This window comes from Cetorhinus maximus, chromosome 13, assembly GCF_964194155.1.
Source record: "Cetorhinus maximus chromosome 13, sCetMax3.hap1.1, whole genome shotgun sequence".
Lineage (NCBI taxonomy): Eukaryota > Metazoa > Chordata > Chondrichthyes > Lamniformes > Cetorhinidae > Cetorhinus > Cetorhinus maximus.
In genome coordinates, this window is record NC_135891.1 from 49850286 (window position 1) to 49866106 (window position 15821).

The window sequence follows — 15821 nt, forward strand, 5'->3', positions numbered from 1 at the left end:
TTAGCACAGGATTGAAAGAACATGTAACACAAGTAGTAGCAGAATGATTATGTTTAATTCAGCAAGAAAAGGAGATTAAATTGAATTTTCAAATGAAAGAACTTGCATCTAAATAGTGCTTTATCGCATCCTCAGAATGGTCCAAGGCTCTTTACAGCCGATGAATTTCTCTCTGAAATGCAGTCGTTGTTGTTTGTTGGTAAATGAAGCAGTGATTTGCACTCAGCAAGGTTCCACAAACAACAGATAAATAACTGATTCAGAGAGGAATGTTGGCCAGGATATTGGCAGACCTCCCTGCTCTCTTTTGGATAGTGTAATGGCATTACCTGAAAAACAGCAACTCCAACATAGTGCTACGAATGGAACTCAGTATCGTATATGCGATAGCTCTTGCTTTTTTTTTCTCATATGTGCAGTATAATCACAAGCTACAAGAGAAAGCATTGAATCAATTCTTTTCCTTTTGCTTTTGTACATTGTAGATTTACCAGAAATGCTGGCTTGTGCTAAAGAAGGCATCCAGCAAAGGCCCAAAACGACTGGAGAAGTTTTCAGATGAGCGAGCTGCATATTTCAGATGTTATCACAAGGTAAGCTGGCCGCTGCCAAAAAGAAACAAACTACTAAAAATAGCAGGTTATTTTAGTTAACCATTTTGGCTTCATGATGACTTCCTTGAATACCATTGTTTTGATGAAACAGTGGTAAAAGAGAAATATATCATGAGCTTAAACTGAACATATACAGCTATCCCTTGTTTAGCTCACCTAATGTGTTCCAGAAAAACCGTGTGCTAAACAAAAATGCAATAAACAAAAAAAAAATTGCCATAGGAAAATATGTAAATAGGCTGCTTTATGTTCCTGCCCCAGACAGACTGCTGCCTGCTGCCTACCTTCCTGTTCATTACAGCCACACTGGACACAGACTAAAACACAGCATGAAGGAAGCTTCCAGAAATCTTCCTTACCTGATTCAGGAGTGTTTCTTCAAGTCAGGGAACCAGGGTAATGTGTGGTTGCTGCAGGGCCTGCACTGGGACCTGGTGGTGGATAGCGGCCTTGGCTTGATGAACTTTGCTGAGTGCCTGCACTGGGCCGAGGATGAGGGTTTGTATTGGGGTATAACCTGGAGGTAGTGACCTGGCTGAGTTGAGTGGGAGGTCAGCAGGAGGTCGGATCCCACTAGCGGACTGCCGGATACAATGTGGGGGGCCATGCTGTTTGTGGCCACCCAAGATGTTGGGAGTGGAACAGGTGTCTGAATCCTGCTCGACAATATGGTAAAGCAATGAGTCAGCTCCCAAGCCTCAATTCACTGTCTTCAGCATCATCATGCATCTCTCCTAAGGACCACAAACCTGAGCATTGTCATCTCAGTGAACACGGGAATGGTGGCAGCCACCTTCCTCCTGGCTGTGCTCCCAGTTCATCTGGTGAACTGCCTCTGCTGGACAGTGGAGAAGATATCAGTGCTGTCCCTGAAGTTGGATATATTGAAAACGTCTCATTCTCTGTGCTGCAAGACGCAAGACTGTGGTGACCAAGTGATAAGTCAACCATATTTAAGCCAGAATGGGAACTGATAGTACGAAGAGCAGAGGATCAGTGACTGCTGGATTCAAAGCAAGTACACGGATGCAAGAGTTAGGAAGTAAAGGAAAGTGTGGATTTCTGAGAATTACTCAGTAACATGAAAAAACTTGAAATAAAAATCCACTATATTAATTTGCTATGACCAGATTACCAAGATATACTTGATTCACCATTATGTCTCTTGCACATTACACCAAACCAAATAACAAAAATCAAAATTTACTATACCCAATACCTCCCCTGATTAGAAAATAAACTAACTTTATGAGGGGCCCAGTCTGGAAAAGTTTCACAATCACTGTAGTAATTTTACATAATAGGTTTTGTGATCTAGTAGATAGCAACTAAAATGTTGGGTTAATATTTATTTATTTCCATTTTCTTATGTTTCTTCTAATAGCTGATGTCTGTTGGAACATGAGATGTACATACATTGCTATAGTGGTCAGGAATTCTGGCTCATATACTCCCCCTTCTCCCCCCTACACCTATGCCCCTATCTTCAAACCCCCCACCCTCCCTTACCTCCATAACTGAAGACAAGTGCAGAATGGCTCCATTGAAATCCCAGTTTAGACTATCTAATTTGGTACATATCAGATTGGAACTTAGAACATCCTGACATAAGTGGCTCCATATCGCCCTTGGCAGTGTATTTACTTACTGTAAACAAAGGAAGAGCATCTCATTTCAACTGTACAACATAATTCTACTCCTTCCTCACACCAGAGGATTCAATAATTATTTTATGCCAATCCACCTGATGATAAAAACATTAGTGCTCATGTTTAAACAACCTTTTACAAAGATAGCAAAAAACAAGTTGTTAAAACTAATCATAATTACATATCGCCATTTGATCAATCAAATCTCCGTGGAATTTGTAGTCCACATGTAATGGTGAACTCCATGGCCCGATGCCAGACCATCTCTGTGGAGAGTCTAGCTCCCTTTCAGTTACTAAATTGGGATGGACTGTTGAACATAAATGGATAAAACAGTGGTAGCTTTATTGAGCCACAGGAGACAGTTTATCGCATTGTACAGCTTGGTCACACACCACATTGACGGCAATCTCAACATTAACACAATTAGGCATACTTTCAACAGTTTTTACTTAGCATGCAGCTGGTGGAGGCAACTTGAATCCAATAAAACTTCTGTTTCATGCACAATACCATCTTCGGTTACTAATAGGCAACCTGCTTTCCCAGAGCTACACTTCACTGAACCTGGTAATGATACACATACATCTTATTGCCTGATAAGTGCGAGAAAGATTTTCCAATTTCAGTTGAATTATAAAAGGTAGACAGTTGTGAAATTTCTCACATGGCAAAAAAAAAGCCTGTCTAAAGCTAGCTTCCCTTCTATAACCTTTTGTCTCAATGTGCATTATCTTGCTGACATCAGATAATACATCAGATTTGTAACTTGGCCATTTCTATGGTTTCTTGGCTACACTAGATGACAGAATTGATACTTTCTGTACCTTGCTAATAGGTTAGTTCATACCTAACTCCCTGGCATTTCTTTATATATGCCTTGCTATTGAAAGACATTGGGTGGAATTTTCCACGCCCACTGGCATCAGATGTCATGGTGGCTGTGAGTGGACAATGTGGTGGGAAGGCGAAAAATCAGTATCACGATGTCATGAAACCAGTTTACAATTGCCCGCTCTGCCCATCAATGGTGTTTCCTGCCACCGCACATTGGGAACTTAATTGTAATACATCTGCATATCATTATAAGCGCAGCCCACTAGAATCATACCCCAATGCTGGATCACGCCGATATGTTTCACAACTGAACATAAACAGCTGCGGTTCACTTGGGACTTTGAGGCTTGTTTTGCCGACTTGCTTCGGGCAGCACTTGCAATCAACAGTGCCAGGCTTCGCAGACAGCAACATATCATTTTTAGAGGGGCTCATGGGCAGGTCTCTACTTGAGACCAGCTGTAAGGCGGGGGTGGCTTTCCAAGAGGTGCAGGGCTATGGCTTGCTTAGGGAAGGGAGAGAAGTGGCCTCAAGCAAGGGAAGAGGTTTCAGGGCTCGGGCATTACTGGGGAAGTGGGGTATCCCAGGGTGTGTGTGGGGACACATGTTAATCTGTGCAAGTGCCTCAAGAGGGTGAGGGCTGAGGAGGCAGTCTCCGAAGGAGATGAGTACAGATGGAGATGTGAGGGTGTGTGTGAGAGAGTGAGTGGTGATGCCCCTTCAGCTGGCAGTGAGTGAGAAGCCAGTAAATGTGTGATGGGCTTGTGAGTGAGTGAGTTTAGAGTGATGAGATGATTGCGTTAACCTGGTGGGACGGATGGGATCCGGCCAACGTCTTCTGTGCAGTGTTGGCATTGACCATCACTGCCATGCCTCCCAAGCCAGAGTGGTGACAATGATGGGCTTCCTACAGCTAGGGCTGGGGTTGAGGACTTAGTGGTGGGCTCAATGGTGCCCAGAAGGTGTCCCAGGGATGCGTACCTGAATCGGAGGGCTGCAGTCTTCTTGCCTTTCAGGGCCACGCCTTCTGTGCAGCAGTCCTGGGCTGGAAGAGGTGTGCGTGTGGCTGCACTTTAAATATGGTGCCCAACGTAAGGAAGCGGTGAGGCTACGATGTGGCGGGCGAATTGGAGGCCACCCGCCAGCTAAACAGCATGCTACCTGGGAATGCATTATTAATGAGCTGGGATTGGGATGATATGTTGTGAAGACGTGCCATTGCAGCCAGCTGGTAAAGCATCCTTTTTCCTGCCCGCTACAGCACTTAGTGTAAATCTGGAATGATTCCACTCATTGGTTTCCAGTATTTTTCCTAAACTGCAAGAACACTGCCCCATTTGAAGGTTGATATTATGACAAATGGATAGGAAGCAAAACCTTTTCTCTGTAGCTTCTCATCAGAACATGGTTGGCAGAAACAACATCACAATGTTTAGTTCTCAAAATGTGTATTTGAAAGAAAAGCAATCACAATTTATTTTTAACTACAAAATAAAACAGCTGAATTGTTTTGTTGTGGTTGAGATTTTTCATCTGTTGTTCTTGTCTGATTGACCTCTTCAGTGGTATGGCAGCCACAAGTGGAATTTTGTGCTCTTTTTGTGTTATATCCTTTATAAATCTCCAAATTTTAACTTTGTAATAATTGCATATAAAAGATGCTTTCAGTGTTGTGAGGTGCATTGTTTGAACTCTATGTGCATAAAGCTTACATTTATCCATGTGTTGTTGAAACTATTTACAACAAACTGATATTTTAAAAAAATAATTTGGGTGGAAGGATCCCAGATTTGTACTAAGTGCGGTAATCGGTGGGTACTGCGATTACCCGTGACTGCAATGGTGGCTTCTCATGCCGTATCGCCCAAACCACTGCATTAATTATGCATTCCCGGGAAACACACCATTTCCATGGCAGACGGGCTGTTATTCACCTGCTACACCATCATCTTGTTGCTTCATCACGCTGGACTCATATTTAAAGTGCAGCTGCGTGCACATCTCTCAGTGCTTCCAGCCCACGACTGCTGCACAGAAGACATGGCCCCGAAAGGTAAAAAGACTGCAGCCCCCAGGTTCAATGATGCATCCCTTGAGCGCCTTTTGGACACTGTGGAGGCTCACCGTGATGTCCTCTACCCCGCTCTGGCCGTAGGATGGGCAGCAACGTCACCAATCTGGCTTGGGAGGCGGTGGCAGAGGTGTTCAGTGCCAACACCCTGCAAAAGATGACAGCCCCCCAGTGGCACAAGAGGATGAATGATCTCCTTTGTTCCGCCAGGGTAAGTCACTCTTCTCATCACTTTCAACTCTCACACTCACAAACCCACCACTTGTCCACAGGGCCCTCACTCATTGCTAGTTCAAGGGCATCACCATTCACACACTCTCACACACCTTCATTGTCCTCATCCCGTCTATGGGACCACTCATCATCCACACATGCCAGGCACACTTATCACCTGGCCTGGCAGGTGTACTGCTTACACTCCTTCTCTATTAATGCAGGACAAGCTGGCACACAACAAGGGGGAGAGGTCACAGACTGGTTGAGGAATGCCTGAAATCAAGGTCCTCATGGACTTTGAAACCATAGCCATCCAGCTGGCCGGCGATGACCGGGACCGGTCCTGTGCTGACGGTGAGGTCGGCGCTGCTCTACCAAATGAGGATCCAGCAGTGCAACATCCATCAGACAACCTGTGAGTGATGTGTCCTCCTTCACAGGCCACTGCCATGCACTAATTATCTCCCCTTGCTTTCGCAGGCACATCTGGGAAACAACTGATGGAGTCCATGACCCAGGGCCTCCATTCAAGCCCCAAAGAAACCTCTGAAAAGGAATCTGAAAGCACCCTCCCTGAAATTTCATCACAGCGCTCACCACACCCCCCACCAGCGGAGAGACACACACCTCGGTGGGACCTAGCTTTAGAATAGCCTCTGGACCACAATCAGGTGAGCACATCGCACTTTCTGACCCACAGCAGGTGGGGGCAGGAACTTCCCAGGTATCTGGCACTCGGAGGACTGCTGGAGGCCAGAAATGTGCTGAGTCCGAGTCAGATGACGAGCCTCTGGACTCAGTCATGTCACAGTTGATGGAGCTGCAAAGACAAGCTCGGGAACATCAGGAAGGGATGTCCGCTGCACTCCTTAGATTGTGAGGCACGCTGGAGGAGTCCGTCCACCTTCAGTCTGAGGTGATAGCGCCGGCATGCCAATGCACCAAGGTCAATGCTGGTAGGATGGCGGAGACCATGGTCCAGGACGTTGCTCCTGCACTGCTGCATGTCTGAACTCCATCGCCAATGCCATAGTTGGTCTCCAATCGTATGTAGGCAAGAGGGGTGCGGGACAGCTCGATCTCACTCCAGTTACCCCTTCTCCTCAAGGAGAAAGGCAGGGACCCTCAGGGACCAAATGGAGGAGGATAAGCACGTGTAACCTCCCCGCACCCCATGGGCATCCATCCAGGTGACTCTGGGAGTGTCCGGCCCATCTGAATCCCCTCATCTGTGACCTCAGCAGCTCCAGCTCCACAGGGCAAGGAGGGTGCCACTGCCACACAGCAAGGCCCTGAAAGCAGGCCGGTGCCCTCCAGGTCTCAGCCTTCCAGAGGATGCCGCCAAAGTCATCACAGACAGGGTGTTGCAGTCAGCAAGCTGCCTCCACCTCTACTGTGGATGTCCACAGAGCACCAAGATGTAGCGGCAGGGTTAGGAAAGTTAAGAAGATATAGTTGCACAGCCTGGTCATGGGTGTTAATCACTTGTACATACTGATCACTATTGTCAATAAACTACCAAGAATATCTCCCTGCCTATGCTGCCTTGCTCTGATGAGCAGTGTTCATGTCACTCAGGTGTGAAACCTTTCTGTACAAGATAAAGGCAGGGGTCTCACTCCAGGACCTCTTCTCTGTGCTCTGTGCAGCCTTCAGACCACAGTGATGGTCCAGCCTCACACTCCCTGGAAATATTACTGATACCTGCACCTCGACAGTGCTTGTCACCGCTGCCAGAATGTCGTGGACAGGCATCACAGAGTTCCGTCAATCTCTCTGTGTGCTCTCAGCACCTTGAAGGTGTGGCTGGCCCCCATCTCGTCAGCATGTGTGATTGGTGATGCTGTGCTTCTGAAGGGGTCAGGTGCTGAAGGCTGACAAAGGGTCAGATGTTTTTAAAATTTCATGGTTGCATCTCTGTGATATGACCCTGATCACAGAGCACAAGTGAGCTGCCCTCAGCCACACAGGAGTCAGACATTCACAGAGGCTGTGTGAAGGTCTACAGAGTGTCTTCACTGCATGTCGTCATTATCCTCCTGCAATCGAGTGGCTATTAGGGCCTTCACTGCATCTTAATTACAGGACCATTATCACAGAGGGTATGTGCGCTGCCATAAACCATAGTGGAGTCAAACATTCATAGATGCAATGTGAGAATCCATGGGGTCACCTCATTACATGTCATCATCATCATCTATAAATCTAACAACTATGAGGGCCTCCCGAGCGCGCCTCCCTCGTCTGGCCAGCGCGAGCGCCTCATCGCCGCCTTCAAGAACCTTCTCATCTTAACGGCCGGCGACTCCTCATCAAAGGAGACCTCCAGCTCCAAAATCTCCTCCTCAGCCAGCTTCTCTCCCCGTTGCAGCGCCAGGTTGTAAAAAAGGGTGCTGCAGGTGATGACGATGCATGACACCCTCTGTGGACTATATTGCAGGCTCCGCCAGACTGCTCCAGGCACCAGAGCCTCATTTTCAGTATCCCGATGGTTTGCTCGACCAATTGGTGAGTTGCAGCATGAGCCTCGATATACCTTCACTCTGCTGCAGTCTGTGGCCACCATACGGGTGTCATCAACCACTGCAGGTAGCCCTTGTCCCCAAGGAGCCAACCCTGCAACCTCTGTGGACCCCGGAAGATGTCAGGGATCTGTGTCCGACTGCGAATGTAGGATTCTTGGCACTCCCTGCGCAGACCTGCAGGATGTGTTTGTGTTGGTTGCACACCAGCTGCACATTCAGCAGATGGAAGCCCTTGCATTTGACATTATTGACCCCTTGTTGCGACAGGGACCTGAGTGCCATGTGAATGCAGTCGATCACACCCTGCATCTGTGGGAAACCCGAGATCTGGTCAGATCCAATGGCTCTTGTATCCTGGCTCTCTTGGTCCCAGGTGAAACCCACAAAGTTGTGTGCTATGGGGAAGATGGCACCCGTGATCTCATGGATGCAATTGTGGGTGGAGGCTTGTGATATCCCACAGAGGTCACCTGTGGAGCCAGTAAAATAAAAATTGAGCGCCGCATTCGCTTTCACGGCCACTGGCAGTGGATGCCCTTCATGTCCCCGTGGCGCCAAATCCTGCAGTAGTTGGCAGATGTGACCGATCAGTTCCCTAGACATGCGCAGTCTTCGACAACACTGGTTGTTGGTCATCTGCAAGAATGAAAGACATCATCTATAGACCTTGGGTCTAGCGAAGTGCTGTCCAACGGTGGCTCACTATGGCTCTTCAGCAGCATGTGCAGGAGCCCCAACTGTCCTTTCTTCCTGAGGGTGCAGCTCCTCCCTCTGCACAGCCAGGCACCTCATCACTATCTTCTCCATCGTGTGCACTCTCTGGACACCACGAAGCATACAGCCAGTTCACCAGGCTCCATGTGCTTCTGATGTACTCCTCCTGCAGGATGAGAGAGAGAGATGCGTGTGTTAGCTTGGGTATACTAAGAACCTCCCTTGGTTAAGTCTGAAGGCCCCTTAACGCATCCCGGAGAGTGCTGGCCACCGCTTGGATGGCCAGAGTTTAGTGTACTGCATGGCTGCCCGAAACCCCAGCCACCTCCGCCCCACTCCACCTGACTGATTGGCGGCAGCTTTGCCCATTGGACTGCACGCTGTGATCTCAGCTCAGGCGCAGGCATTCTCCTAACCTACACTGCAAGGCTGCACTGTTAGCTTGAACCATGGGGGAGACTGGTTCAAACTGGGATGATGCCATTGCAAGGGGCTGTGAGCACCTCCACTAGCAGCTGCTCCACAACCAGCTTTAGCAAGAAGATTGTACAATGTGCCCAGCCAACCAACTAAAACGCTCATTAGTTTGCAGTCTGTGCCCGAGGGGTGAAAAGCTTTGCAGGACTTGGTGGTACTTTCATGCTCCTATGTTGCTTGAGTTGGCAGATCAGCTAGAGATTCAACTCCACATGGCAATGTGGTTGTGGCTGAACTGTCCCAGCTGCAGAGGAATGGTCACTTTATGGAAGGTTTCCCTAATGTGTGGCCTCTTCCCTACACCTCACCCTAACATGCTTGAACACTACCTTCAACTGCAAGGTAGCTCTTGTCCCCACCCCCAAGTCGCCTCAACCACAGGGCAGCCCTTGCCCCCTATCCCCGCCCCCCTCCCCCCACCCCACCACACATGCCCCCCAACGTGCCTCAACCTTGAGGTCCAACAGGCGACCTGGGCGAGCGCTACGCAACATTACTGTGTACTCACCTCAAGTTCTGCTCAAAGTGCAGCCCACTAAGTACCCACCTTTTATGTGCTGTTGTGAAACACATAGCATGCTTTCCCACCAATGTGGACAGACAATCCACCACGGGCGGGGGTGTGGTGGTTGGGAATGATTCTGCCAGGCTGGCCTAATAATGTTATGAAGATGAATTACAATGAGGTTCCCGACATCCTATGGCAGGAAACGTGGTCCGCCATCAACGGGCTGAGCAACGATTGCAAACCGATTTCTGGCCTTCTTGCTATATTATCCGCTCATGCCGCCGATCACGCTCGGCGCCAGTGGGCACAGAAAATTCCACTCATTGGGTAATCGACAAGTGGCTGAAAAATATCAGAAAAATATGAAAATTTGTGTGTAACTCTACCTTACAACCTACAGTTCCAGCAAAGTGCCACATCTAAAATGTTAGCCCGTGTTCTGATTCTAACTGCCTTTTTATTCATTTCTAACATTTATTTATTTTGTTTTAATTTTCATGTTTTCGTGTTAAATTCATGTTTTTATACCTGCTAGAAACTTCTCTTTTCAAATCTCTTATAAACAGTAAACAAACCTGTCGTGGTGAATCTCTGAAAGGAAGAGCTACATTGTCAACCACGGCCTGAATTTCACGATTGGCGTGTGCGCCAAGTCAGCAGGATCGAAAGTGGGTGTGGAATCTTCTCCCAGCTGCAGTTGTGTTGCAAACACGAGTTTGTACTGGATGGCCAATTAAGGTCCGCCCAGCATGAAACGCGCCATCTCAATGGTCAGGAAGGGCCAGACGGGGGCCGGAGCCTGTCGGGCACCGGGTCCAATGGCAAACTGACAGGCACTTTAAAACTGGCAGAGGGTAGCTCCCTGAAGGTTGCCAGGGGAGAATCTTACAAGTCTATCCAGGAGGCTGGAACAATGGCCTTACCAGCGGCTGGAAAAGTCAGCTGATCTTCTCTGGATAACTACTCCAGTGACATACCAAAATGCTACTGTACCCTTGTTGAATCCCAAAGATCAAGAGTTTTCTCAGTGCGGCTCTCACTCCGCTGCCATGCCCCTTGCTGGAAGTGTGGCAGAAATTCTATTTCTTCTCTTTGAATAATTCCTCCTTCATGTCTTTTCTTTAGTTGCCATATTTCCCAGTTTACCACCAAAACATTACAAACCACTTTTAAACAGGATTGCTTCTATTTGTTAGAACAGAAAATTTGAATAATTTCTCAGTTAACTTATTGTAGTAAGTTAAACCCTGGCGAAATTTAATCTTTGGTCTAATCATTCAGCCATTGGTTAATGAAGTAAAGCTAACTAAAGTGCTTTTACTCTCAAGATATTTTCCCCATGAAGCTTAAGGATGAATAAAATGTTAAGTTTGGTTCCACCTGTTTATCTTCGGCATGGAGGCTTCTGTTCTGCCATGTTTGGTTAATCTGTTTACTGGCGTGACCATTAATACCATGGACAGAATCTTTACCTTGGCGTGCAGGCGTGTGCATGACCCACTCAAGCGTAAAATGATGCGCAGTTGTGCGATATTTTGTTTGGTGGCCGCACACTGGTGTCGGCAGCCCATCCACCAACAATTAAAAGGCCTGTTAAGGGCATTAAAAAGTTAATTGAATGATATTTTTCGCTGCCTGTCCGACCTTACGGTTGGCGGGCAGGCGAAAAGGCCAAGCAGCCTTTGCACTTTTCAGGAAGCCTCATCCACGGGTGGGATGAGGCTTCCAACAGCAAATAAAAATAAAATTGAAATTTTAAAATGTAATTAATAACTTGACCTGCTCATGTGACAGTCACACGAGGGGACATGTTTTATAATATTTTATAAAACTTCATTGTGTTTTTGGAAAGCTGTTCATCTCCATCAAGCTGCTCTGTGCCTCAGGGAGATTTTTCAAGCACGCACTCACGCGCATGCGAGAAGTTCCCCAATTGCCACGCTCGCACTTCCTCCTCATGATCTCTGCCGCTTAATTTCATGCTGGGCGGGCCTTAATTGGATAGCCAGTGTGAAATCGCGGTCCGGCCCTGATCGCGGGTGGCAGTTGGCTTCCCGAACGCCTCTGCCCACCGCTGCCGAGCCCACCCGACGAGGGCTAAATTCTGCCTCATATAATGTTATTTTCATTGGATGCGAATGCCAACATGACATAAATTTTGCTTTTATCTTAATTACCTGAAAAGCTTCACTTGTTTCATAGGTGCAGGGCATGCCAGCATCTAATGCTGGACGTGAGTGGCTCTAAACTTTATTGCACAGGCACTGAGTGGACTTTGGGTTCAAAGGGAAGGGAGAGAGGTGATGGTGTAGTGGTATTGTTGCTGGACTAGTAATCCAGAGACCCAGGGTAGTGCTCTGGGAACCTGGGTTCAAATCCCATTATGGCAGATGGTGGAATTTAAATTCAATAAAAATCTGGAATTAAAAGTCCAGTGATGACCATGAAACCATTGTTGATTGTTGCAAAAACCCATCTGGTTCACTAATGTCCTTTGCGGAAGGAAATCTGTCGTCCTTACCTGGTCTGGCCTACATGTGACTCCAGACCCACAGCAGTGTGGTTGACTCCTAAATACCCTCTGAAATGGCCCAGCAAGCCACCCAGTTGTAACAAGCTGCTACAAAGACACAAAAAAGGAATGAAACCGGATGGACCACCCAGCATCGACCTAGGCACCGGAAACGACAATGGCAATCGCAGCCCTGTCGACCCTGCAAAGCCCTCCTTACTAACACCTGGGGGCGAGTGCCAAAATTGGGAGAGCTGTTTCACAGACTAGTCAAGCAACTGCCTGATATAGTCATCCTCACGGAATCATACCTTACAGATAATGACCCAGACTCCACCATCACCAGAGGTGGCGGCACAGTGGTATACAGTCGGGAGGGAGTTGCCCTGGGTGTCCTCAACATGGACTCCGGACCCCATGAAGTCTCATGGCATCAGGTCAAACATGGGCAAGGAAACCTCCTGCTGATTACCACTTACAGCCTTCCCTCAGCTGATGAATCAGTGCTCCATATGTCACATGTTGAACGTCATTTGGAGGAAGCACTGAGGGTGCAGAATGTTCTCTTGGTGGGGGACTTCAATGTCCATCGCCCAGAGTGGCTCGGTAGCGCCACTACTGACCGAGCTGGACGAGTTCTAAATGACATAGCTGCTAGACTGTGTCTGCAGCAGGTGGTGAGGGAACCAACAGGAGGGAAAATCACACTTAACCTCATCCTCCCCAACCTGCCTGCCGCAGATGCATCTGTCCATGACAGTATTGGTAGGAGTGACCACCGCACAGTCATTGTGGAGACGAAGTCCTGCCTTCACACTGAGGATACCCTCCATCGTGTTGTGTGGCACTACCTCTGTACTAAATGGGATAGATTTCGAAGAGATCTAGCAAATGAAGACTGGGCATCCATGAGGCGCTGTGAGCCATCAGCAGCAGCAAAATTGCACTTGAATACAATCATGGCCCGGCATATCCCCCACTCTAGCATTACCATCAAGCCAGGGGATCAACCCTGGTTCAATGAAGAGTGCAGGAGGGCATGCCAGGAGCAGCACCAGGCATACCTAAAAATGAGGTGTCAACCTGGTGAAGTTATAAAACAGGACTGCTTGTGTGCCAAACAGCATAAGCAGCAAGTGATAGAGCTAAGCGATCCCACAACCAACAGATCAGATCTAAGCTCTGCACTCCTGCCACATCCAGTCGTGAATAGTGGTGGACAATTAAACAACTCACTGGAGGAGGTAGCTCCATATATATCCCCATCCTCAATGATGGGGGAGCCCAGCACATCAGTGCTAAAGATAAGGCTGAAGCATTTGCAACAATCTTCAGCCAGAAGTGCCGAGTGGATGATCCATATTGGCCTCCTCTGGAGGTCCCCAGCATCACAGATGCCAGTCTTTAGCCAATTCGATTCACTCCACGTGATATCAAGAAACGGCTGAAGGCACTGGATACTGCAAAGGCTATGGGCCCTGACAATATCCTGGCAATAGTACTGAAGACTTGTGTTCCAGAACTTGCCGCGCCCCTAGCTAAGCTGTCCCAATACAGCTAACACTGGCATCTACCCGGATTTGTGGAAAATTGCCCAGGTATGTCCTGTACACAAAAAACAGCACAAATCCAACCCGGCCAATTACCGCCCCATCAGCCTACACTCGATCATCAGTAAAGTAATGGAAGGGGTCATCAGCAGTGCTATCAAGCGACACTTGCTTAGCAATAACCTGCTCACTGATGCTCAGTTTGGATTCCGCCAGGGCCACTCAACTCTTGACCTCATTACAGCCTTGGTTCAAACATGGACAAAAGAGCTGAACTCCCAGCGTGAGGTGAGAGTGACTGCCCTCGACATCAAGGCAGTATTTGACTGAGTGTGGCATCAAGGAGCCCTAGCAAAAGTCAATGGGAATCAGGGGGAAAACTCTCCATTGATTGGAGTCGTACCTAGCACAAAGGAAGATGGTTGTGGTTGTCGGAGGTCAGTCATCTCAGCTCCAGGACATCATCGCAGGAATTCCTCAGGGTAGTTTCTTAGGCCCAACCGTCCTCAGCTGCTTCATCAATGACCTTCCTTCCATAATAAGGTCGGAATCGGGATGTTCGCTGATGGTTGCACAATGTTCAGCACCGTTTGCGACTCCTCAGATACTGAGGCAGCCCATTCCCAAATGCAGCAAGTCCTGGAGAACATCCAGGATTGAGCTGACAAGCGGCAAGGAACATTCGTGCCACACAAGTGTCAGGAAATGACCATCTCCAAAAAGAGAGAATCCAACCATCGCCCCTTGATGTTCAATGGCGTTACCATCACTGAATCCCCCACTATCAACATGCTGGAGGTTACCATTGACCAGAAACTGAACTGGACTAGCCATATAAATACTGTGGCTACAAGGCCAGGTCAGAGGCTAGGAATTGTGCGACGAGTAACGCGCCTTCTGACTCCCCACAGCCTGTCCACCATCTACAAGGCACAAGTCAGGAGTGTGATGGAATACTCCCCACTTGCCTGGATGAGTGCAGCTCCTACAACACTGAAGAAGCTGGACACCGTCCAGGACAAAGCAGTCCACTTGATTGGCACCACATCCACAAACATTCACTCTCTCCACCACCGACGCATATCAGCAGTGTGTACCAGCTACAAGATGCACTGCAGGAATTCACCAATGCTCCTTCGACAGCACCATTCAAACCCACGGCCACTACCACTTGGAAGGGCAAGGGCAGCAGATAGATGGGAACACTACCGCCTGGAAGTTCCCCTCCAAGTCACGCATCATCCTGACTTGGAAATATATCACTGTTCCTTCACTGTTGCAGGGTCAAAATCCTGGAACTCCCTTCCTAACAGCACTGTGGGTGTACCTACACCACATGGACTGCAGCGGTTCAAGGAGGCAGCTCACCACCACCTTCTCAAGGGCAACTAGGGATGGGCAATAAATGCTGGTCTAGCCAGCGAAGCCCACATCCTATGAATGAATAAAAAAAAGGGTCAAAAAGGGTCAAACATCTGGGATGGAGGTGGCAGCCCTGGCATGAGGTGGAAGCAGATCTTTGGCAGGCTAGCTGAAGGAGCTTTGGATCGAGGTGTCACTAGTGTTCCTGCCTCAGTGAAGGATACAGAGGTCTTGCTCCACCTCCTCATTGTGCTCCTCACCGGGCTCCTCCCCTGACTCACCATCGGATTCATCATCTGTGACCTGTGGATCTGCCTGAAGATTCTCTTCCTCTGGTGGGTCCCTCCTTGCCAGTACTAGATAGTGGATAGCACAGCATGCAACCACTATCAGTGACCCGTGCTCTGAGGAGCATTGCAGTGCTCCCTTTGAACAGTCCAGTCATCGGAAGTGCATCTTCAGAAGACCTATGGTCCTTTATCACCGCCCTTATGGAGGCATGACTCCTATTATACTGCTGCTCTGCCTCTGTTCTTGGGTAGCGGAGAGGCTTAAGAAGCTACTTTTTCAAGGGATAGTCTTTGTCACCCAGTTGAGCTGTAGCAGTGAACAGCCTTGGCACCTGTGAGTGTCTGAGGATATAAGCGTCATCAGAGTTGCCACGGTACCTTGCACAGACTTGCAGAATCTGCATCTTGTGATCACAAACTATCTTGATGTTCGTTGAGTGGAATCCCTTCCCGTTGACAAAGGTACCCAGCTGACCCACTGGTGCCTTGATGGCCA

General features: G+C 48.2%; 1 protein-coding gene across 2 annotated transcripts in view; it reads left to right on the forward strand.

Moving 5' to 3' along the window:
- Positions 1 to 15821, forward strand: part of LOC144688602 (docking protein 5-like) — a 510185-nt gene that overhangs the window by 222409 nt on the left and 271955 nt on the right. For both annotated transcript variants that reach the window (XM_078555371.1, XM_078555372.1), the window contains exon 2: positions 486 to 593. In XM_078555371.1, coding sequence (XP_078411497.1) covers positions 486 to 593 — 108 coding nt within the window. The remainder of the gene's footprint in view (positions 1 to 485; positions 594 to 15821) is intronic.